The 25,334-nt window shown below is 36.6% G+C and overlaps 1 protein-coding gene across 12 annotated transcripts in view; it reads right to left on the bottom strand.

Annotated features, from left to right (window-relative positions):
- PRRC2C (proline rich coiled-coil 2C) overlaps positions 1-25,334 on the bottom strand; it is a 66,483-nt gene that overhangs the window by 32,789 nt on the left and 8,360 nt on the right. For 6 of the 12 annotated variants that reach the window (XM_080935290.1, XM_080935301.1, XM_080935296.1 and 3 more), the window contains exons 2-15: positions 16,956-17,121; positions 15,162-15,339; positions 13,542-13,651; positions 12,615-12,740; positions 10,903-11,123; positions 8,384-8,466; positions 7,590-7,723; positions 7,400-7,487; positions 6,496-6,637; positions 5,545-5,598; positions 2,671-3,217; positions 1,758-1,930; positions 1,100-1,358; positions 64-271 (exon numbers count right to left, since the gene is read on the bottom strand). In XM_080935290.1, coding sequence (XP_080791416.1) covers positions 64-271; positions 1,100-1,358; positions 1,758-1,930; positions 2,671-3,217; positions 5,545-5,598; positions 6,496-6,637; positions 7,400-7,487; positions 7,590-7,723; positions 8,384-8,466; positions 10,903-11,123; positions 12,615-12,740; positions 13,542-13,651; positions 15,162-15,339; positions 16,956-17,067 — 2,435 coding nt within the window. In that variant the 5' untranslated portion in view covers positions 17,068-17,121. The remainder of the gene's footprint in view (positions 1-63; positions 272-1,099; positions 1,359-1,757; positions 1,931-2,670; positions 3,218-5,544; positions 5,599-6,495; positions 6,638-7,399; positions 7,488-7,589; positions 7,724-8,383; positions 8,467-10,902; positions 11,124-12,614; positions 12,741-13,541; positions 13,652-15,161; positions 15,340-16,955; positions 17,122-25,334) is intronic. The other 6 variants (XM_080935294.1, XM_080935298.1, XM_080935299.1 and 3 more) reach the window with 4 other exon arrangements.

Here is a 25,334-nt window from a genome sequence, read left to right as displayed (position 1 = left end):
CAAACACCTTTGTCCATACTGTTGGCACACAGAATGTTCTTTAGGGATGCAATTATTTATTACCTTGCATCTCCAGTTTCTTCAGCAGATTTGGGAGTAGTTGCCTGCTGAGGCTCAGCATGATAGGGATCTGACCCCCACATCACTCGAGGTTCGGAAAGCGAAATTCCATGATCTCTTACAGATCGAGCTATATGCTCAAATGATTCAGAGGTATTAGGTGACCCTTCCATCTGGTCTCTTCTGATTAACGGCTTAGGAGGAATCATTCCTGTAAGAATGTTCACACGCACACAAGAGAATTAGGTAAAGTTAAAGAAACAAAGCCATAATAAATACAGAAAAAGTAAGTGCTAAAAAACCAAGAGAGGAAAATATATTAAAAGGAAAAAAAATGCATACTAAAAACAGCTAACAGAATAGAGACCAGAATCATACCAACAAGGCTAAGTTTTGAAAAAAATTATTTCTTACATTAAATTTTATTCATCTTTGCTGTTAATATAGGTAACTCAGCATTTAAACATTAAGATTTATAAACCAACTAACCCTTTTTAAGATGGCCCTAAATTCTGAGCCTTATGGGTCCTGGAATTATGGGCACTTGTCACTATGCTTTGAATAAGCTATAATTTATAAATAGCTTTTTAATCACTGCTAAACCTTCCACAGTAACATTCTGATAATAGATTATCTGTCTTAATTCTAAATGAATTCTCAAAAGGGCTAGCTTATTTACTTTCTTGCTAACCTATGAAGAAATTCAAGTTGTTATGATAATAAATAATATAAAAACAAATATGTGAAGATAAAATTTAAATGCTGAAATAATTGGCAGAGTGAGAATACCATAACAAATTTTGTCAAGAATAACCGCCACCTCAAAAATTTAAATTTCTAAAACAAACAAAAAGAGCTAGTATTTTGGTCTAGTTAAAACAGCTGCCACAAATGTCTACACTAAAAGCTCTATCTTCCTGATATGATCCTATTTTATGTTCTTACTACATTTCTGCTACTGACAGAATTATGACAAAAGGAGGTGACAGGACGAAGCAACCATAAAGCTCTCAAGTAGTAACAGTCACTACCAACACACCAGGATGTATGGGTGGGATGTCCATAGCAGGCCTTCCTGATATCATTCGAGGATCCATATAGGACTGCATCATGAGCCACCTTGGGTCAAAACCCATAGAAGCCAGATGTTGAGGGTGGGGTTGCATTGGCTGGTAAAGGGGTCTGTGTGGTGGAGGAGGGACTGAACCATTAGATGGCTGTGAAGGCACAGTCTGTGGAAGTACGCCTTGCTGCTGCTGCTGCTGCTGCTGCTGCCACTGCTGCTGTTTCATCTGCTCCTAGAAAACCAAAATCACACTTACTGACATTTCTATTCTATAATCAATTAGTGTAATCGTATTAGAAAACAATGGTGTTTTGAGATACTTAAAGAAAAAAAAAATTAGCAGAGTTGGCAAAAGACCAAACAAGTTACAGTACTTTCATAGAATCTACATTAGCATCTCATCATTTCCTAGAAGTGGAAGATGTGTCTATGAGTAAAGCTTAAGATGAAAAAGGCAAGACAGAGAAAGTCAACTTCAACCAATTCTCAGTAAGTGAATTGTAAAGAAAAAAGGAGCTAAGGGAAGTTTCTATGCTTCATGTATTTTGTTTTGTATTGTGTTATCAGAATACTAAACAATAGGTATTTCCAAATCACATATGAGGTAAAGTATTTTTGGTTTTAGCATTACCTGCTGCCGCTGAAATCGTGGTGGCAATGATTTCTGAAACTGTTTGAAATAGCCAGATAATACAGCAGGTCGGGGTTGAGACCCTGATTCAGGTTCTGCTTCCTGCACCACTTGTGTGGCCTCCTTTTCACTGCGATTGCTGTCCTGTCTAGTGAAAACTGGTTCTTCTTCTGCTAAAAAAAAAAAAAAAAAGTAAAAGATAATCCTATCAAACATGTTGGGGGAAAAAGATCTCCATAATACTCTAAATCCTCATTTCATAACCCAAAATGGAAACCACCAAATAACAGATCACTAGATTATCAACGTATTCTCATAAAGCTGGACTCTTAAAAGAGATCACAAATCCAAATCATCCATTTATATACAAATATCTTTACTTGAGAAAAAACGAAGTTCTAATACTTCCCATTTATTTCAATAAACATTAATAAAATACTCAGTATTTGCATGATATAATCTATATAGAAAACAAAAAACAAAACCCAAGTGATCCATGTTTATTTTTAAAAAGCAGCTAAGTGTGGTAGCACATGCCTTTACCCCAGGACCCCAGGACCCCAGGAGATAGAGGCAGTCAGATTTCTGAGTTTGAAGCCAGTCTGGTCTACAGAGCAATTTCAGGTCAGCCAGGGCTACATGGCAAGGACCTGTTAAAACAAAACCAATGCATCTAAAAGGCATATGAAAACCTCATAGCTGTCACCAGTTATGCTGAAACAAATTTATCCATAAGAGGAACAAGTATTTCCAGTAAACCTCAGGCATAACCGTTTTCCTCCTGAGGAAAACTAGTTGTATCTATTCTAGAGAATGCCATGTTACAAGTGTACATGCAAGGCCCTGCCTTCACTTTCCACCATTAACAACAGGAATACATAATTAACTATGAAATGTGGGCAGGGTACCATACCTTTTTTACAGTTGTTTTCACTTTCCTGGATTTCTGCTGCAGGCTCTACAAGAGGCTCTTGGGGTTCGACTTTTTCCTCTCTTTCCTTTTCCTTCAACTCACCCTCCTTTTCCTGTTCTTTCAGCCTTTGTAGTTCCTGCTCCTTTTCTCGCTGTTGTTCTAACTCCTTCTCTTGCTGTCTTACCCTCTCCATTTCTCTCTGCTTTTCCTGCTCTTTCTCAAGCTCCCGCTCCCGTTCCTGTTCTTTCTCCCGTTCCCGCTCCTTCTCTCTCTCCCTTTCTCTAAGTTCCTCTGGAGAGGGCTGCTTTTCTATGATCCCGAGCTTCTCATCCAGCTGTTTCAGTTTCTCTGCACACGCTGCCTTCCTTTGTTCCTCCATCCTTCGCTCTTCCTCCTCACGGCGTTTACGAGCACGCTCCACTGCAGCAGATATTTCAGACTGTTGTTTTCGTCTTTGCTTCCATATTTCATCATTATCAGGTACTGGAGGCTTTGAAGGAAAGGGACCTTGTCTTCCAGGTATTTGTCGATCTGGAGGTGGAGGATGCTGAAGGAGTAAGATACTAGATGAAGACAAGAACTTGGTATCTGAATTAATTTGTTTCACATCTATTTATGTGTGCACGTGTACACATGGAGGTCAGAGAACAACTGTGGAAGTCAGCTCTCTTACTGTTCTATTATATGGTATCTCCAGAGTGAACTCAGGTTGTCAAGTTTGGCAGCGATCAACCCTGAGCCATCACCAGCCTTAAATATGTGTGCCATATATATGTGTGTCATAAATATGAAGAGATGGGAAGAGACGAGAAGTAGAGAACTGACTTTGCAAAACTTGAACTTTGACCTCCATTATGTCTAGAAAATGTACTGAATTAGGAAAGGAAAAATTAATTGGGGCATCAAATACTGAGTGAAGAAATAACCATTCACTGTGTTAGGCATTACTACTCGCTCAGTTTATACTAAGAAAAAATATCAACTTAGAGATTAACAGAAATTTAAGTGTATGCTTTAGCTTGCAGACAAAATGCCTTAGAAGGGGAATTCATCAGGGAGAAAAATCAATGCCCAATATGTAAAATGACAGCCCACGGATACCAAGGAGATGAACAAGGAAGAAGCAGAATAAGAAGCAAGGAACAAGATGGCTGCTAGAGAAACTGCCTTAAAGGAAATTTCAAAACTGAGTCTGGGAAGAGAGGTTTACACTGTATCCAGAACACAATAAAGATTAAAAGGTTTGTGTGAGTGATATTATTTTCAATAACATTTTCAAATGATGACTAAAAGTCTAACTACACTTCTGGAAACTATGCAAAGCACACGAAGTGCTAAATCATAAAGAAACAAAACACAAAATTTTCAATATAGAGAAATGAAAAGTTACCAAGATAAATAAAGACTGAGATTCATACATAGCCTAGTTAAAATTCCAAAGAAAAATAAAAGCATAGTGAAATTAAACACCAGTGAAAAAGTAAATGTATACATGGCCTGGAAATCACACATCTCTTTTTTATGGTTTTATATAGCTCAGAAATGAGCTCAAAGGATGCAAATGGCTTCATATGAGGGTGAAGACACACCTCATCTGCATCACATCACTTTTGCTCTCATCCATGACCTCACACACCTTACCCCTAACCCTGTTCTTCCTGTCCTAGAACCTTGCTGATGCAGACAAGTCTTTTGTGCTATTCTCTCTGACTCACTGCAATATTTTGGAGGTTATTTTGTGGTGGCTTACAGCATTTCACTGCCATTTAGTATTTCATTACAGGTATAGGAAACAATGACAAGTGTATCCTGGGGTATAAATGCACATCTGCATATTGTAATTTCTCTTGAATAAACAGCTGGCAGTAATTCTCTCAATTATGCTTCCTTAACAAGAAACTGCCAAGCTGTCTCCCTACACTGTTCAAGAGTACACACTACCCTGTTATTACTATAGGGCAATGATGGGCACAAAGAAAAAATATCACTGTGATTTAAATTTGCATTGCCATCGTCATTAGATAATAGCACAGTATTAAACATACTGAATAACCTTTCCATGTGCTTACTGACCACTCATATTTTTTCTTTGTAAATGTGTATATGACATGGTTTTTATATACATGAATGTGTTCATTACACATTGACACACACAAGTGTACAGAGGCTAGAAAACAGCCCCAGGTGTTCTTCTTAAAGAATCGTTGTTGTTTGTTATTGTGCATACCAGACCTTCCTGTCTGTGGTATTTTATCCTCATGCCTATATAGAACAAACTTTGCTCACTGGGTTATTTCCCTAGACCACATTCACGTATTTTCCTTTGTAAAGCAAAAAATCATTTTACTGACCTATGTTTATTATTACTGTTGTGTTTTTTTTCTTAACATAATGTAGTATGAGTTCTCTGTTAGGTTAATATTTGGAAATTAATTAGAAGAGGCAATGCATGTGTATGTGCATTCATACACCACTCATGGGAGTGGTGGTGAACTTACGACTCACCCAGCTAAGTTTAACAAAGTTTGCTGTGACGGAGAATAAAGAAATAGAGCAGATGACGGAAGAGAACGAAGAGTAGGGTAAGTGCTCTGTAGACAGTGAGCGGCAGGACTGCCTGCCTTCAGAAAACAGAGTAAAGGGCTACTGTTAGAAGCAAGGGCAGCAGGAAGGAAGACTCCAAGTGTGAGTGTGGCAGCTATCAGCTCTGCGCCTCGCTCCTGGGTGAGATGCACCCTGTGCTTGTTAGGTAAGAATGATGAACTAGAAGGAAAGCATGCAAATCCACAGTGAACAGGGTAAAATTGGTAAACAAAAGAAAACTAAACAAAGCCAAATATAGCACAGTATATACCAACACTTATTTAAACCTACCTGTTGTGCAAGCAGCTTGGGAGGTGGAGGCAAGTGTGAAGATGAGCCACGTTCCTACAGTGAAGACCAAGAGATTTAAAAAAAGATTTAAAAAATTGCCCCACACATTTATGACCACAGTGTACTCATTTTCTCAATGAGAGCACAAAACTGTTCAAAGTGAACCCACCAGGCTTGTCTTAATTTGTTCATCAGTGACTGTGAAATTACTTTTTACAGAACCACACTGCCGTATCAGTATGGTCACAAGCCAACCTACTACAGCGAAAACTTCCTTTCCTTTTATTGCCAGCCTGTCGCTATCAGCTGACACAGGTATGTTCTTCAATCTGATCTGTACAAACTCAAATATGCCACCCACATAATCACAGCCTCTTGCAGTTTGTAATGTTGCTATTGCTATACTATCTCAACTCATGACATCAAAATATACGCTCCCATATACTTCTCTCCTTTTACTATCTTTTCCAAAATAACCAGGTATTATAAGTCTCCATTTTCTTCATGTTAAAATTTCTCTACAGTGTATTTTCTCCCACACAAGTACCAAAATATATAAAACATTCAGTAGATGGTAAAACACCTCATTTTATTTTGACAAAATATCCCTCTACTTTGATCTGACTTGATCTTCAGTTTTGGCTTGATGATTTTTGCAACCATATTAATAATCTCACTTAACAGGCATTAAAAACAGCAAAGAAATATATAGTCCCCATCAAGTACTTTATGTCTGACAGTTCAGCACCCAGAAGAGGAGAGGCAGGAGGATCTTATGTGGGAGTCCGGTTATTGGCCTTTTTTCAAAGAAACTAACTCAAAACTACAACCAGCATCCCATGATTGCCTGCAAACTACACAACCCCCTTCTCAAGTCACTCCAATTTTGATTCTAAGATCAACTCGTCCAAAGAATTGGTAATGATATGGATCTGCACAGCCCCAACAAACCTGATTAAATGGTGGCCCTTTCCCATAAGGACTTTTTGTAACTGGAGGCTGAGCAGGTGTCTGAGAAGATTTAGTAATGGAAGCTTCATCTACTTCTTTTCGGTTTTCTGTGTTTTCAGGTGTTTTTGAAGTTTGATCCTCACTGAAGAACCAAAATGGAGAAGAACAAAGAAACAGAAATTTTATAGTAACAAGCAAACTTTTTCTCTCTAATAAAATGTTTTTCATATAGTTTCAAGAGAAGAAAATGGCAATCAATGACAGGTTTGTGACTTAGTAGTGTTAATTCATTTTGTAATATACAAATGTTTCTGTAGTGTCTTGGGGACTAGTTAGTTCACATTATCAAAGTGTAACTAAAATAGCAGTACTGCTGCTCAGATTGGATACTTATCTGTGATGTAAATGAGTCTAATACACCATCTTTTTTCTTTTGTGCCCTCTCAAAATATCATCTAAATATAAATGTGTGATATTGAAAATATTATTGACTATATTCTAATTTATTCTAGCTCAAAAAAGATAATTAGTATATTAAAAACAAATCTCAACATATCACAAGATGACCAATCATGAAATGATAGCATACTATAATGCTGTATCTGAGAAAATTAAAAATTGAGCATGTAAGAGCACAATGTCTTATGTTAGCCCACATATTCCTTTCTTGGATGCCCTTCTAAAAGTAATAAAAAGATAAAAGCCTCCATTTCTCAAATCTCTAATGTTGCTTGCTAATGAAGCTTTTAAATAAATGTAGAAATAAAATAAGAACCTGAAGCAATTAAGTAATCTAAGAAAAACAAATTCTTTATAAAAGTCTATGAATAAAGCATCTGTGCACCAACAGCTCATGTTCTAGCAACAAAATCATGCTATCAATAGCAAAACTATCACAAATTACCTGCTGTTCTCCTTAGGACTAGTACTTCCTTGCTCATCATCATCACTGAAATTCAGCTGTTCTGTATAATCTACTTCCATCTGAGCACCTGGTAAAAGAAGAAAAACTTAGATGGATCTCATAAGCATACCACCAATTGTGTCAAATTAAACCACAGCCAGTTTAAAGTGCTTACTGAATTATTTCTTACCTGCCCAGCCTTCATCAGCTTCAGCATCTAGGTTATCAAATTTATCGAGCTCCTTCAATTCTGATGCACTAAGGATGGATGGACGTTCAGGCTCAGAAGCCCAAGAAGGAGGAGGACCTCTTCCTCGAAGGCCTCTAATTAATGAGAGGGCAGAGAAAGAATGTACAAGTTTTAGTTATATTAAGTTGAGTGTAATAAAACACTGGAATTTAGTTCACTTCAATGGATATTAGTGTTTTCTATAGTAAAATAAGGCCTGGCAATGACAAGACTATAAAGGAAATCAATAATATATAATTAGTAGTATAATAGTTCAAATTTTTCTTTTCATTTCAAAATATGTAGTAAGAACCATTGTTTAAGAGGATACTAAAATTTCCACATTAAGAAGGGAGAAGAATGGAGTGATTAACATAGCAGGAAAAAGAAAATTCATTACCTTTTAGGATCATAATTTTCTGTTTTCAAAAATTTATGCCAATTATATTTTTAAAATACCAAACTATTTTAAGGTTTTCTTTTGTTTTATTTTTGAAATAGGATCTTTCTGTGTAGCCCTGACTGTCCTGGAACTTCCTCTGTAGACCAGATTGATCTTGAACTAAAGATCCTCCTGCCTTTGCGTTCTGAACACTGAGATTAAAGGCACGTGCCCAACTGCCTAGCTACTATTTCAGTTTTATCTTGCAAGCAATAAGCAATTGTACTTTTGAGAATAGAAAAATGAGCCCTCAATGTTCAAAAAAAAATCTTACTAAGCACATATCCCTTTGTAGGCTTTGTTTAAGTCTTACTTGTTTGTTTCTGATAAAGAAGGTGGAAACCTCATTGGACCATGTAGAGGAGGATATGCCATCCTTGGGTACTGCTGAAACATCTGGATTTAAAAAAAAAAAGAAAAAAGAAAAGACAAGAAATTTAGTAACTTATGATGTACAAGTTCAGCTATGAATGATTAAAGCAAATAATGTGAATATTTAACTTTGTCTGCTAGTATAGACCACCACTCATCCTCACTAACAAACCATTTACAGAACAGTGATTCCAGGAAGTCTTTTTTGTTTTTAAGGCAGGAATCTCACTATCTATCCTTGGTTGGCCTACAATTTTGCTATAAATCAGCTGGTTGTGAATTCGGGGGTTTGCCTGTCTTAAAGACATATGTCCTCACACCCCACCTCCAGAAATCATAACACAAACATTAAACTAGGACACTGAAGAACCTCCATTTCACAGTAACAGAATTTTAATTTATATAATGATACAAAATGTAAAACCCACAAATTTGTAACACAACTAGAAAGATTCAATGATAAAGAGGAACTCACTTCAGATAACAGAAAAATGTTAAGAATGGCACAAAAAATATGCTCTTAGTCAAGTTTCTAAACAGATGAAATAACTTAAGCACTAAAAGAAAGTCAAGGTAATTTCTGCGAGATCTCAGCTTTGAAAAGGTAAGCTTAAACAAAGTGGGTGGATGGGTACAGATTATGAAAACATTGCTAAGGGACTCAATCACAATCCAGATGGAGACAGTCTCAACAACTATATATTTATTTACAGATACGTAAGCCTGAAAATAATTTGCTTCTGCTAAAAAATTTCTTACAACAAAACCAAAAGTTTTGTTAGATAAGGAAATCACACTTACAAAGGACTCTTGTGTGACTACACACCATTGTCTACAGAGTCCATTCCTACCAAACAGGGCTAAAACAAGGTCAAATTAAACACTAGCTCAAGGTCAACTATCAAGTATTGAGGGAACTCTTGTGTGTGTGTGTGTCTGTGGGTGCATTGTCTGCAGCACCTATACTGAAAGGAGTAAAGTTAGACATACAGTCTTTAGTTTACATTAGCGCCTCCCTTAAATTATTCAGATGTGATAATTCTATTAGGTGTATGGCTTAAAATTAAGATTTGTTATAACAGTTGCAGAAACTATCTCTAAATTCTCAATATCTACTTGTGGTGTTAAAGGGTGCTTGGTGTTGATACTTAGAAAAACACCTTTCCCAACAGAATCATAAAAGCAGCTGGTATTAAAGCCTTCTCTTCCTTTTGCTTTGATACTCCATCCAATATCCACACCTGAAAGCTCAAAAATCTAGAAGCACCATTTGAAAATTAGGCCCAGATTGACCAGGTCAGTTTATAAAGTTTTTTCTTTCTTAAAAGTCATGCTTCTTGGGAGGTCAACCTTCAGCATTGTGGGGGAGGGGGCCAGGGCCTCAAGCACAATGAACGGTAACCTTCCACCTTTTAAAAAATACTTAAGTGATTTCCTCTGCTTTTCTGGAACAGTCAAAACATGGCAGAAAGAAAGGAACAAAGAAAAACAACGTGAAACACATTGAAAGAAAGAAAAGGAGAGATTGCAATAGAGATAGCTACTATATACAGGTAACAAAATCCTTAAGAAATAGGAACTGATCCTAAGGAATCTATTATTATAACCTTGATCCTAACAATTACCTACCATTTACAAATTCATTCTTAAAATTTAGCCACATTAACGAACTATGTACTTCCCCAGGGTTTCTCCTTTTAAAACAACCAAAAATAATCCACAAATAAAATACTATATCCAAGATTTAGTAACCTAAAATCATGGAGAATAGGCATTTAACACTGTTCTTCTATAAAATTTAATTTAGTTAGGCATAATAGAGCATGTTTATAACCTCAAGACTCAATAGCCTGATAGGACTAATCTTGTCACCTACTTGAACTACACAAAAAACTTAAAGTACATATTATAAATTTAAAAACTTAATTAGAATTTAAACAGTTCTTAACAGTTAGGGTTTTTGTTTTTGGTCATGAACTATTAGTTGGGCAATTTAGCAAACCCAATGAACTTATCAAAACAAGCTTTAAATCTATAATCTAAACTACTCATTAATACAAAGAACTGTTATTCTAAAATTACATTTCCACAATAATTAAAAGTTGTGATACTGTAATTAACATTAGTGCTTTTGTTTGTTTTTGGGACAAGGTCTCACTATGTAGTCCTGGCTGGCCTGGAACTCACCATGTAGACCAGGCTGGCTTCAAACTCATAGTGCTCTCAACCTGCTTCTGGCTCCTAAGAGCAGGAAGACTTAATATGCTGTGAAAATATGTGGTCTCTATTAATGACAAAGCTACCTGTGCTACTGAGGCATGTGACTTGTTTACCTTACAATTCTCACAATTTTTAGTTAGATGTTAATGAGATCAAAGACCTACATCTTCCTCATTCCAATTTTCTTGAGCCCAGAGTAGAAAATTCTTTTGATTGCTTGCCATGTTTAGCAATACTCACATATGGAGACATCATAGCTCTATACTGAGAAGCAAGGGCAGGCTGCTGTCCATTCAGTTTGGCCTGTGGAGGACCACAAGCTATCCTTTTTTCCACCACTTTGAGAATATCATTCTGTTCAGATGTTATAGCCGAACTTTCATCCTGGCCAAGTTGCTTTTCATCCTGATCTGAGGACGGTGATCCAGCAGACTTACCACCATCTCTCCAGCAAGCAACATCTGGTGTGGAAGACAAAAATGGATTAAGAAAATATTAGTAACATAACAGCAACCCTAAGCTTAGCACATTTTAAGAAAATGCCTTCAAGTACAATAAAGGAGTGGTGGAAACCCAATGTAAGGATCTGTTAAGTCTCGTAATGCAGACTAGTGTCATGGATTGTAAATCAGCCATGGCAACCCATCAAAGGAGGGTTATCAGAACTTGTATAACGTTTTCTCAGTATTTCTGTGGTGGTTCAAAAATCACTATTCTCACTTAGTCTGTCAGATAGGCATCTAGAGAGGAAGGTGGGTGAATTCTACAACCCAGTAAAGCTAAAGGTAATGTTCACATCCATTTACTTTATTTAGTCAACTATCACTAGTTACATGGGACCCGGTGAGCAGATTCAGTGACATCAACTTTTTAAAATCTTTAATCCACTCTGGTTTTAAGGAAATTCTGAACAAACTATTAAGAGACAAATATCCCCCTTGTAGAAAACAGTCCAATCTTTTAAGTTGGCCTCTCACCATCACTTATTTTAGGGAAGGCATGTTATGAGCAGTACTAGCAAAAGGGACTGGGAGAGAATCTTAGTCATATGTTTAACCTTAGGGCCTCTTTTGGATTCCTATGCTTGAGCCAGTGGAGGTCATGTGTTGGGTTCATTTTGCTCAAACTGTCACACTATTAGGAGGCACTAGGTAACTTTTGGGTCAAAATTTAACCAATTGCAGAAATAGTGGAGCTGACCCGACTTCTAATGAATAATTGATTACATTATAAAGGTTCAACAAAAAATTATGATATATTTAGGTTTGATAAGAAATAGGCTAAAATGTAATACAATAACATTAAAATATAAACCTATAAAATTTTGTCAGAGGAATCTCAGAGTGTCTACTGAAATGCGTAGTGATGACAATATGAAGCTAAAACGTTTACATGTGTCTTAAATGTTTCATTTCTGTTTTTAGTTTCTGCTTTATAATGCAAATAAAGTATTTTTTATTATCCAAAATATTTCCAGAAAGCAAGAAATCAAAACAAACAAAAGTTAAAAAAAAAAGGGATAGATATTACACAATAGGAGAAAATAGGCTAAAAACAACCCAAGTCAAACCTGTTCATTATATATATGTGGCTAGGCACAATAACATATGCTTATAATCCCAGAGGATATGCTTATAATACAATCCAAGACTTTTGGGGGCTGAGGCAGATACATGCATGTGAAGAAAAGGGAAGAGACTAGTGAATGAACAAGGCAAAGATAAGAGCAAAAGGATCAAATATTATTTACAAAGAAGATATCTGGGCATCTTGCAAATTTTGACTTACTAAGTCAGATATAATTATACATTTCCAATAAGCTCTACAGCTTCAGTGGTTTGGCACAAAAATCCTGTTTAAGTGAATGCAACACTAGTCTGTAGAAAGCAGGCAAGTACACAAGAACACACAAGGTGACTTTGTAAGACAAAACATGTAGAACACATTCTCACTTGGTGGGCGTAAACTAGGTCCAGGTCCATAGGTTTCATCATTTGCTTCCTTTTCTTTTTTTTCTTGATCTCCAGCTGCCTGCAGACTGGGAAATTCCTGCTGAAATTGACTATTCACTTGGATTCCTAAACATTTTTCAAAAACACATGAAGGTAATTTTATAATGAAAATAATCCAAGCAACCCTCCCAGGATAGAGCTCTTGCTTCTTTCTGATGAATTAATTATTCTAAATTTTAGTGACTGTTTATTTCAATAAAACTCATAAACTGTACCTAAGCCTTTGAAAAGTTAATGAACAGCCATGAGAAGACAAAAACCTGAAAGGAATCTTCTAGATATACTGCAGGAGTCCTTGTTTCTCTTTTATTATGTCTCCAACTACTGAAGACCAACTTCTCTGCTAAAATCTTTTAACAACTAGTTTAAATTGGATTGTTGAAATATACTTTGACTAAATACCACAAAGTCCCAAACAACAATAATATGTTTTTATTTGATTTACCACTAAATAGCTAAAGGTAACTCACTATACATTTAAGTATGTGTCCATTTTCTTAGAAGTATTATAGCTATTGTGCTTTATAAACATTCTCTAATTTTCACTACCCAGAAATTCTGACAGGATATGTAAAAGACACTGGGACAATTAGGGAAAGGAATATAGTATCGATACACAATGTATTTACATTCATCCAAGTGTTATGGGTACAAGCCATGTGTGTTGAGTTGTATCTTAACTCATAGAAATTCTTTAAAAGGCACTCTCCTTAGATCACATATGACTTTTGGCAATGGAATTTAAGTAGCCCAATAGAGTACAAGGATATGACTCGACCCTTTGGCAATGCTTTCTACCTTTACTTCCTGCATGGCTGTTCAGTAACCACTAAGCCTAACCAGATCCCCCAGCTTTTGGCCACTTACCATCTCCTTGCCCACCTTGCTTGTTACTGGCCCATGATTTGGGAGCAGGTGCTACTTCTGGGGGAGCTGCAACCCCAGGTTTGGGCTGTGCTGGTGACACTTCTGGTGCTCTTTAAAAAAATATTAATCCATTATTTCAGATATTACACATTATAAAATGTTTAAATGCATGTAAATTAAGTGTGCTGTTTGGCTACAAGTTTATTAATACTTATAAATTACAGACATCTCTCTTATAAGTGGTTTACCTCTTCATCATCACCTTTAAAGTTATGTGTGTTTTCTCCCATTCATTTCTACCTTTGAATAAGAGATGACAACTGCCTATTTTCCATTTGGTTAAAAAAAACAAATAATACAAAACTTGATACTGAAAATAGTTACCAATGTTTCAAAGAAATACATATTAACAGAAATGTAAGTATATGCAGACATTCAGTTTACACGAGGATAATCAGGGGCAAAAGCTAGGCAAACTCCAATGTCAGTTGATAGATTTATTGTTGCACTGCAATTAAAACACGTAATGGTAATCTGTCTAATCAATTCTCATAAATAAAACATGATTAAAAACAGTTTGCAGTTTTATGCAATCCTTGCAATATGGCAATGCTTAAAAAACGAAAGGGTTATTCAAGAAACTAAAGAATGCTAGCATTATTTTTGGTACACCTAGCCCCAGCTCAATTTCTAACTACAAAATAATTATCCAGCAAACTAAAGTTTCTACAAAGGAGGTCAAATATGGTACATAGATTAAGCAAAAACATTTTGATAAGATCTGTGCAAACAAACAATGTAAATCCTACCAACTGACCAATAGCCACTTAGTATTTAGCTCAGCTAATGATTTGGTACAAACCTTGACAAACAGAAGACAAAATATTTATTAGGTGAATAACGATTGAAGCAGGCAGTGCTAATCCTTGTTTTTCATTTACTTTATAAATAATGCCCAAGTATCCATGATGCACCAAGCAGTTCAATGCTGGAACCAGAATTCTTAAGTATCTTGAGATTTAGGCAACAAAACCAATTACTCATTTTTGTTTGTTTCTTTTATATATTATTTCTTTCTGAATTCCTTACTCCCATAAGAAATAGATGCCTGATTTGAACACGGTGGGAGAGAAGGCCATGTGGTCCAGGCTATGCAGTATAAGTAGACTTGTTTATTAGCTACTCTGTCATCTGTTCTATGGATAATGCCACTGGACTCAAAGATCCTAAAGACTACAAAAGTGTGTATATACATAGTTACTATACATCTACTATAAATGTGCATATGCACACTTTAAATATAAATACATAAAAAATTATAATATCTATATGTATCTTTTTAACTCTTCAAATTAATCAAGGACTTATTTGTTCCTAGGATGTTAAGTTCATTTTTCATGTCTTTACTAAGTATTAAGAGAGGCCCAAGATATTATTCTCAGAGATAGCAGTCATCAGATGACCATGAAAGAGTAAGCCAACTTGTGTTTTCATCTAATGAAAGAGCTCTCTGAATTATAAATGTCATTAATGGTTTTATAATATGGACTGATTCTCAGTGCACAACAGTGACAGTTTCCTACAAGAGAAGCATTTTATTCTTTTAAGATTTTGACTCACTTTTCTTCTTCATGTTGCTCTTGTTTTGATGCCCATCCTGTACCATCTTTAGGCACAATATTCACATTAGGATCATTGCCTTTGTTTTCTGCTTTGAGACTTGGGAGATTAGCAGGTGGGGGCATCCGCCGTGAAATACCAACTTTTCCAAGACTTTGTAACCCATGTCGAGCTGTAACTAAAAGATCAGTAACATCAATTTCCTTATAACATCTACTGTATTATCCATTTTACTCTTCAAATAATATAGATGAACAGGGAGTCAACAGAGTCTCTGACTAGTCAGTCCCTAATGGTAAAGTAGAGCTCTGTAAACCTGCAACATTAATTCAAGGTAAAAAGTAAACAATCCACTCAACAAATTTTGCTGTAGTCTATCTTGAGAACCCAGCAAAATTTGTCTCAAAAACCAAAGCAAACCCACCCACCAAAACCCCCTAACTTCTAAATACGGAACATTACATATTATGGGCCTGGGAGCATGGGGAGAGGGATGCTAGTTTTGAAACGTTTTCAGGCAATCCAATATAAGTAAAAAACTTAAAATATTAAGAGAAGAAAATTCAAACCACACAACATGGAAGGAAGGTGGAAGTGGGAAAATAGTTCTGTGGAGGCTGGCCTGATCCACAATAAGTTCTAAGGCAGTTAGGGTTACACAGTGTGATGGTTTGTATATGCTTGGCCCAGGGAGTGGCACTATTAGGTGTGGCCTTGGAGGGTGTGGGTTTTATTTAATGCCCTTGTCCTAGCTGCCTGGAAGCCAGTCTTCTGCTTGCCTTGGAACAGGATATAAAACCCTCAGCTCTTTCCTGCACCGGGCCTGCCTGGATGCTGCCATGCTCCCATCCTGATGATAATGGACTGAACCTCTGAACCTGTAAGCCTGCCCCAATTAAATGCTGTCCTTATAAGAGTTGCCTTGGTCATGGTGTCTGTTCACAGCAGTAAAACCCTAACTAAAACACACAGCAACAAGATCTGTCTCAATACCTCCTAAGCCAAGCAAACAAACAAAACCCACAAACAAAACAATGTTACTGAATATGTTCACAATACTTTAAATGCTCTATTTTTCATTATATGTACTGGAACAAGGGACCCAAGTCATATAAAAAGACAGGACGTTTTCTTCCCTGTAGCTAAACAGTATACACACGCAAACACCCCCTGCCTCTCTTTGCCTCTTAATATGGTCTCTTTTCTATAGACACAAGGGAGAATATAGAACTGTATATGTAAGGTTCTGTGAGGTGCTGCTGTGAGGTAAACAACAACAGCTGTTAAGTTCCAACTCACAACTATCTGCAACTTCAACTCCAAGGGGATATACCATAGCTCTGACCTCTGAAGGCACCTGCACTCGCTTCCCCATATCCACACGAAGACACACACACCTACGACATCTATGCATAATTAGAAAATAAAAACAAGGGCTGGAGAGATGGTGCAGGAGTTAGGAGCACTGACTGCTCTTCCAGAGGTCCTGAGTTCAATTCCCAGCAACTACATGGTGGCTCACAACCATCTTTAATGAGATCTGATGCCCCCTTCTGGTGTGTCTGAAGAAAGTTACAGTGTACTCACATTTATAAAATAAATAAATAAACCCTGAAAAAAAACCCATATTTTCAAAGTCAAAATATTTAACTCTTATTCCCTGAGAAGAATGTGAATACAGAAAGGTCAATATAAATGGGCTCACCCTAGCTTCTAATCATAAACATTAGACACGGTGCCATCTACATTAACAAACCCACAAACCACACAACTTAGGCTACTGGATCTACTCACCTGTAGTCTTCTGTGTTTCCAAGGACTTTCCTTTGTAAGTATTAAACAAACTGAGTGTTGCATACTTCTTCCCATCCTTTGCTTTTGTGCTCTGGCCTGACTTCTCCGACATTTCGGTGGAAACTCATCTAGTCCAAAACCTCCTGCCACACCCCTTAAAAGTAGTCTTTGTGATGCATACAGGGGAAAAAAAAAGAAAATTTTAGTATTAGCTACTTCCAACAGTAACTGATCATTCAAAACTATGTACTACTTAAAACTGTACTCCACTGCCTAATTATATTTCTCTCTTTTGAGCACATTTTCAACTTTACAACCATTTTGGTTGTAAGCATAGCCTTTAATGACTGTGTTCCCTAGCTTAAATAAAGGAATATTTAAGAAGGGCCTTCCTATTATGTAGTCCTAGTACTCACTATGTAGACCAGGCTAATGCTGAAATCACAGAGATCCTTCTGCCTCTGCCTAGGATAAAGGTATGTGCACCACCATGTCTGGCCTTATACAAACAGAATTCCTAAAAGCAGCCATAAAAAAGGAAAAGTAGGTGAGTAAGAAAGGGCAATCTCACTATAACTGCTTTGGATTCTGCCTACTTGCTTTCTAGTGCCTTGCTTCTAAAAGGCTTGGGGATACCTTTCCACTCTCAGTCACGTCAAACCTTCATTGAAACGACATACACCTGAGGATGCTACTGACTTGTTCATTAAGTCAGCCACCAACAGAACCCAAAGAACTCAAAAAAGATCATCAAGATTTAGGTTTTTCAAATCAATTACTTATTTACATCCCCAATATTGCCCCTCTCTGTGAGTTCTTCACCCTATTCCTACTCCCCTTTGCCTCTGGGACCCTCCCTCCCATCCCCCTTCTCTGGGGCATCAAGTCTCTACAGGATTAGGAGCATCCTCTCCCACTGGGGCTAGACAAGGCAGTCAGTCCTCTGCTACATCGGACCAGTCTGTGTATGCTCTTTGGTTGATGGCTCCCTGGGATTTCAGGTTAGCTGAGACAGTTGGTCTACCTATGGGGTTGTCATCTCTTTCAGTTCCTTCAATCCTTCCCCCAACTCTTCCATAGGGGTCCCCAACCTTAGTTCAATGGCTGGCTGTATCTGCATCTGTCTCAGCTGCTAGTAGAGCCTAAGATTTAAGTTTTATTTTTGAATTATAATGAATTACAGAATCATGGTGTGGTGATCTGAATAGGTATGGCCCCCATAGGCTTATGTGTTTTGAAAGCTTGGGCAATAGAAAGTGGCACTATTAGAAGGTGTGGCCTCACTGGAGAAAGTGTGTCATCACTGTCATGGAGGGCTTTGAGGTCTCCTATGCTCAAGCCAAACCACAGTGGCATCCAGCCTCCTTCTGCTGCCTTCAAATCAATGAGCTTCTCTAGCACCACATCTGCATGCTTCCTACAATGATAATGAACCAATAAACCTCTGAAATTATAAGCTAGCCAATTAAATGGTTTCGTTCTTAAGAGTTGTGAAGGTCATGGTATCTCATCACAACAAAAGAAACCATAACTAAGATATATGGCTACCTAAAATGTTTCTAAGAAACAAAATAATGTTCAACACAAATACCACGGAGACATGAAATACATCAAAGTAAATGACAGGGAATGGTGGACCACACTTTTATCTCGGCACTGGAAAGCTAACGTAGAATCAAGCTGGTTCCAGATCAGCCTATGCTCCATACCACATCTTTCCTCAAAACTAGAAAACCAACCAAAAAGAAACAATACACAGTCATATATTCCTGTTACATTAACAGGTAGAGAGACAGAGAGGGAAGGGCAAAGGATGGATGGGGTGTCCTAGCTGCTAACTTAGCTCCAGGTATTAACTGGGATACACAATGTCCTCTTCTAACTGGTTTCTTTGTACATACCTTACTCCCCCAAACACCACCATTAACAGATAGTTTATGTGGAATAGCTAGGGCCAGGCCAAGTAAAAATATTCCTTGGAAAACATCCCCTATGTACTTCTATAGTACACCCACAGTTACAGACCACTGAATTTTATGTCAGAAGTGTAAGGTCAACAGTAAGATTCATGCCTAAAGGAAGAAAGGAAGAAAGGAAGAGATGAAATTAAAGTAGACAGAAAGATTTAGAGCTTGCTAGGTAGACAAGTACTGCTCTTGTGTTTATTCTATATGCCAAGAGCCCTTAGATGAAAACTAGCTTAAAAATTAGCTGTGTGAATACAAGGCTGCATTTGAAATTAGTATCTTAACAAACCAGTACAACATAATTAGCAATCCCCCCAAACCCAACTTGTTTTCAGCCTTTGACTTTTGATTTCAGGAATATATTAGCACAACTATGGAGACTGAAAGCACTACATTCTCTATCTGTAACAATTCTAATTGTAAAACACCTCTTCAAGGGGAGAGAGAGAGATTGTAATAGCCAGAGGATCAAGGTCTCTCCTGCAAGAATATCTATTATATAGGACAGGAAAGCTGCATCCAGGAAATCAAACAATACGTTCTACAAGACCGAAACAATGAGAACACCAGCTGGCATGCCAATGTGGTGGGATATTGATAAATGAAGAGCTCCAGGCTATTAGTAGCTTCGAAACAGGAGAAACAAGCCCTCTCTCAGGACAAGACCCTGATAGGCAATCCAATCCCAAGGAGTCAGTGCTAAACATATGTACAGGATTCACCAGGTTATATTTTTAAATATATACCTGTAATAGTACTAATTAAAGAACATGAGGCTATGCATTTGTAAGGGAATGGAGGGAAGCAAAAAGAGTTCGAGGGAGAGGAAATTTAGTACTCACACATGAAACTCTCAAAAATAAATAAAGCTGCTGGCTTAGTGGTTAAGAGCACTGACTGCTTTTCTAGAGGACTTGGGTTCAATTCCTAGAACCCACATGGCACCCCACAACTGTCTCTAACTCCAGATTCAGGGGATCCAACACATACATACAAACACACTCACACATGCAAAATGCTAATACATATAAAATAAATAAGGCCTCTATAGTTGTATAATATTAACAATATACGATCCTTCATACTAATGATCCCTAAATATCTGAAGAATTCAATCTGTAAAACCCCACCCCACCTACCCTGCTTTTAGCATTAAAAATTAATCATTCTCTCTAAAGTCAGAGGTTCTATGACAGAGAAGCCCTAATAAAAATGGCATATTCCACTGAAATTAAATATGATGCATTTTTTAGATTTCTTACAACTGCATATTGTTTTCTAACAGATTTTGGCCAAAAATAAACATAAACATATACCCTAAAATTTTACTTGGCAATAAATGGGGTATATGTGGGAAACCAATGTTTTTAAAATCAAGTAACTGGTTTCTAAGAGATGTAAATGAAATTTCGGAAGCAGTTTATCAAAATATAAACATAGCCTTTTGAGATGAGATGCTACAACACAGTGCTAACAATGAAGTTTCATGACTGCTTGGCTAGACTGCTGATACAGAGAAAACCAATATTTGAAAGAGATTAGCTATGTCTAAAATCCCTTAAGCATAAAATTCTAGATTTTAATTCTGTAAACATTAAATAATATTTAATATTTAGTATATGTAAAAACCTCTACATTTCAATAATATCTAACCTGCTCAATTTAAATAAACAACAGAAGTAAATTTCTGGACATGAAGGTTTCTAGATGTTTACCATCCTCTCATTATTCCTATATAGCAATGTAGATCCCCTGAAAAGGATAGCCCACTGTCCCATAGATTTACATGTGGCAACAACATCAAATAAAAATGACCCGTTGGGGCTGAAAAGATGCTCTGGCTCAGCTGTTAAATAAAAATCACATTGAATGCTGCTGTATATGATCCAGGAGTGAGTGATTTCCAGCACTCATCATCTGTAACTCTATAGTAGAGGATGCACTCCCTATTCTGACCTCCATGGGCAGGCACTACAAGCATGGTGCACAGTCATGCATGCAGGTCAAACACTCAAACACACACATGAAACAAATCTAAAAAAACAAAACAATATTGTGGCACCATTAGGAGGTGTGGCCTTGTTGGAGTAGGTATGTCACCATAGGGGTAGATTTTTAAGGTCCAATGATCAAGCTCCACCCAGTACAGAAGAGAGTCTCCTGGCTGCCTTAGAATCAGCATGTTTGCCTGCACTGTGCCTTGCTCCCACAATGATAATGGACTAAATCTCTGAAACTGTATGCCAGCCCTAATTAAATGTTTTTTGCTGCTGTGATCATGTTGTCTCTTTACAGCACTGAAACCCTAATAAGAAAAACAACAGCAATGATGAAAATGCAATCTGGGCAGGGCAGTAAGTATAGCTTAGATGGCAAAGTTTACTATGATGCAAGAAGCCTGGGATTGGACTACCAAAACCGAATGTGGCAGGCACCAAGAGTGGTAGTGGGGCAATCTACTATATAGATACAAACCATTTCTTTAAAAAAAAAATATTGTTGTTGTTAGCTTTTGAGATCTCACAATATAGCCTTGAAGTCCAAAGAACTCTTCTGGCCTTTGCCTCCTGAGTGCAGGAATTAGGTATATGACACAACTGGCCATAAGTTGTTTTACTGTCTAAAAATAAAACGCACACATTAGTGACTGATAAAAGCCAAGTATGTATCAGACAAAAATATAAAAGCCTAACAGCTTCAGTATAAGGTATGTAGTTTATGTGACTAACTTTTGTTCTCCCTATTTTCTTCCTCCTTTAGTCATCATTGGGTGAAATATTAACAGTAAAGCTAATGTTCCCAAATGTCCTTCAAATTGCAATCTTTGTGACAGTTTTAAATTGCTGATAAACAAAAATTCCAGTTTCTAGACAGAGCTTCAAGTTACCCCGAACAGACTTACAACTATTTACTCAGTACTTACCATATACCATAGGGAAGTCAAGACCAGGAAATACACTGTCCTCTTATTTCTAAGCAGAGATAAGAGCTTAGAAATTTGAGATTGCAAAGGTATAAAAAACAAATGTGAAGATGGAAAGCTAACCAGTAACATCTTTTGTCTTTCTATCGGTACCTCAAGTGAAGACAATGTTCAAGTTGCATTTGAAACCAAAACCTCTGGCTAGTCATGTTACAAAAGTACTAAGAGGTGAAAGCAGAAAGGAATGAGAGGAAAGTAAAAAGGATTGGTGACTTCAGCAACTGTCACCAAACAAAACGGCTGTCGGTAATACTGAGTATGTACAAAGAATCAAACTTACTTACAGGCTCATCTTGCTTATTTATTACTAAATCAAGTTCAAGGATTATTAGAATATTACTGACATGAGTATGAGTTTAAGAGACTACAGTGTTTAGACCTAGATATTAAAAAGCAAACAAACAAAAATTGTGTCAGTGTGTGCAAAGGTAAATGTTTACAAAGAAGACAAAGAAAATAAGGTAAAATAGTTACAGGTGGGACACCTGGATAAATAAAGAAATATGGACATTCTTTACCATTCTTTAACTTTCTAGAAAAATAAGTGTTGATGGACACTATCTGGAGGAGCTGTGGTGTGCAAGTGAGCTTCCTGGAAACAGTTCACTGTTTTGCAAAGCTGGGATGGTTGTGCCTCAGAGAGGCAAAGCACCCTTCAGGGGTGTTGTCCCCAAACTGCTTCTTGCTGTGCCTTCTCATCTTTATCTTTGCTATATTCGTCCAGTATCTAGCATGGTATTAATGGGCATGGGGAGACCCCCCACTGCTTGTAGTCTTGTGTGATTTCTTCATGAGATATCAAATTTTCTGCAGATCAGTATGAAGATAAACTTTTAAAGAGTAATGCTGTTCAAATGAATTGATTTTAAAGAATTCCTGACTTGGTTTAGATAGTTTTAGGAATTTAGAGTGGTTGATAAGGAGGATTCAGGAAATGGTTTTAAGATGCTTTGCCAGGAAGATTAACAAAGCCAGAACTAAGTAGTGAGGGCTGCCTAGGCTAGAAAAGAAACACAGTGAACATAAGGCACTGCAAGCACCTAAGTGGTACTTGGAAAAAGGAAAGTAGGTTAAAGACAGGTTAATGATCAAAGAAAACATTCATTTGTTCTAGGTTGAATCTGAGTTCCTTAATCTTGTGATCTAAGAATATGGTCACAGGTTTTGGCGTGAACCATTAGAAGGCATAAAGAATAGCTGATTAGCCAGTTAGCTAAATTAAGGTTTCAAAAAAAATGAAAAGAAAAAAAATAAAAAATGATTGGGTTTTTGGTTTTTTTTTTTTTTTGGGTAAATAGGAACTATTTTCAGCTAGCATAGGGAAAAATTAGCTATAATAGACTCAGTGTGTTTAAAATTGTTAATCAATGACAAAAGAATTATCACTTTGGGGTTAAGATAAATTTGTGGAAAGATAGATGGAAAGTGTTGTTAGGTGTGGGTTTCAAAATATATCCTCAGTAATCATGTAATTTCTCTCAGTTAAATGATTTTAATCTGTTTAAAAAGAATATGTTTTTGGAGACTATGTAACTTGTAGCTGTATAAGGTGATCTTACACATACTTTGTCTTAGGTGGTATATAAAGGAGTAAGAGAAAAAGTTGTTGGAGCCTTGTTTCATTCAAGTGTTTGCGTATTTTACCCCTCTTCACTGGTCCCAGAGAATTAAGTTTTGCTCTCTCGGAGAAAAGACTGCTGAGTGATTGATTAGTTGCCGAATCCATACACTTCCCTTAGTACTTAAGATGCTGGCCTTTGGCAAAGATTATTCCTCTTTTAAAAATCTATGGATTTTAAAAAGGTGACATGTTCTCTACAAAATAAGTTCTCCCTCAATTATTCTTCTCTTATCTCTAGTCTTAACACCACTAAATTTTGGTATTTATTTTTCACACTTAACCATTATTGACCTATATTCTCATTTAGCAATGTATTCTGGAACCCACCTTTCAAAAAGCTAAGGTTTTGGCATGCAAAATACAAAATTACTTAAAAGTCTAAGTCAATAAAATTTATAAATGAAGAAAATTATAAAGCTAGAAAGCAGCTAGAAATCAATATTAATCCAGGTATGTCTCAAAAGTTAATTTTATTATATTAATTTTCATTAAGGAGAGAAGTATTTAAAGAGATTCTAAATAGCTGATGTCTTCTTCCTCATAATGTATTACAATATAGAACACCAAAGATAAATCATTATAAGCAATAAGTGCTGCCTCCATTAAGTAAATATACCCACACATAAACATAAAAAGCACCACAGATTATAAGAGGAATTTGTGTAACCTGAAATTATGAAGCTCTAACCCAGAGGTGATGGTATTTAGAAACACAGTTGAGATATAATTAGGTCTAGATGATGATATAAAAATCACTAATAGATCAACACTCTTCCAAGGGACAGCAGAGCTCATTCTGTCATGGAGAACAATGAAAAGTGCTCATGTGTAAGAAGGGAAGCCAAGTCCTCACTAAGACAAATCATGCTAGCAACTTAGACTTCCAGTCTCCATAGCTCTGAGAAATAAATTTCTGTTGTTTAAGCCACCTAGCTATATTGAGAGTAGGGAATGATTAGTGTGTTAAGTCTAGAACACAGTATTTTATCACTACAATTTTAATTAAATTGTCAATTTTAATTATGACCAAACATTCACCAGTCCAAGTCATCCTAGTTTCAAGGTATTCAGTATTCATGAAATATAAACCTTCTAAAATGTTGTTTAATTCTTCTATTTTCTATGTTTTTGAAGCATCACTCAAATACCAGGCTTAACAACACCCCCTAAGTACAAAATAAATGTAGAAAATTACTATTAAGATATGAATAAAGTACAGAATCCTCAAACCAATTTTGATAGGAAATATTTTTTAAACTTTTTTTTAAAGCCACAAACATCAATACACTTTATGTAACATTTACATTGTTTGGGTGTGGTAAGTAATCTAGAGATGACTTATCAGTAATGAGAACTGTGCACTGGTTATATGTGGACCTCATGCTAATTTATTTGAGGTTGGGTCTAATGTAGTTTAAGTTGGTCTCAAATTCACAATGTAGATTATGTGGGTGATAATGTTTCTGACCTTCTGATCCTCCTGTTTCTACTTTCTAAGTGTTGGGACTATAGGCATGTACCAGTCATTAAACTTGGATAGAACTGGAAAGCAGACATAATAAAATCATAACCACACCTGAAAGAGCAACAATATATTAATGATTTTATAAGATAAGATCTTGACCTTTTAAAGAATTTAAGAATAACTATATAGTCACAATTTAAAAACTCAATTTCCTCCCATGTGGCAGAAGTCTATAATCCTCGATACTCAAGTGGTTAAGGCAGGAAGATTGCTCAAGGCTAAGAGAAGGGTAAACAACTGGGTTTCACAGGCAGAACTTTACCTCCCCACAAGCATGAATTTC

Source organism: Micromys minutus (assembly GCF_963924665.1).
Source record: "Micromys minutus genome assembly, chromosome: 1".
In the NCBI taxonomy this organism is placed as follows: Eukaryota; Metazoa; Chordata; class Mammalia; order Rodentia; family Muridae; genus Micromys; species Micromys minutus.
The sequence above is the reverse complement of the archived record's forward strand: the minus strand, read 5'-3'. Positions and strand labels throughout refer to the sequence as shown.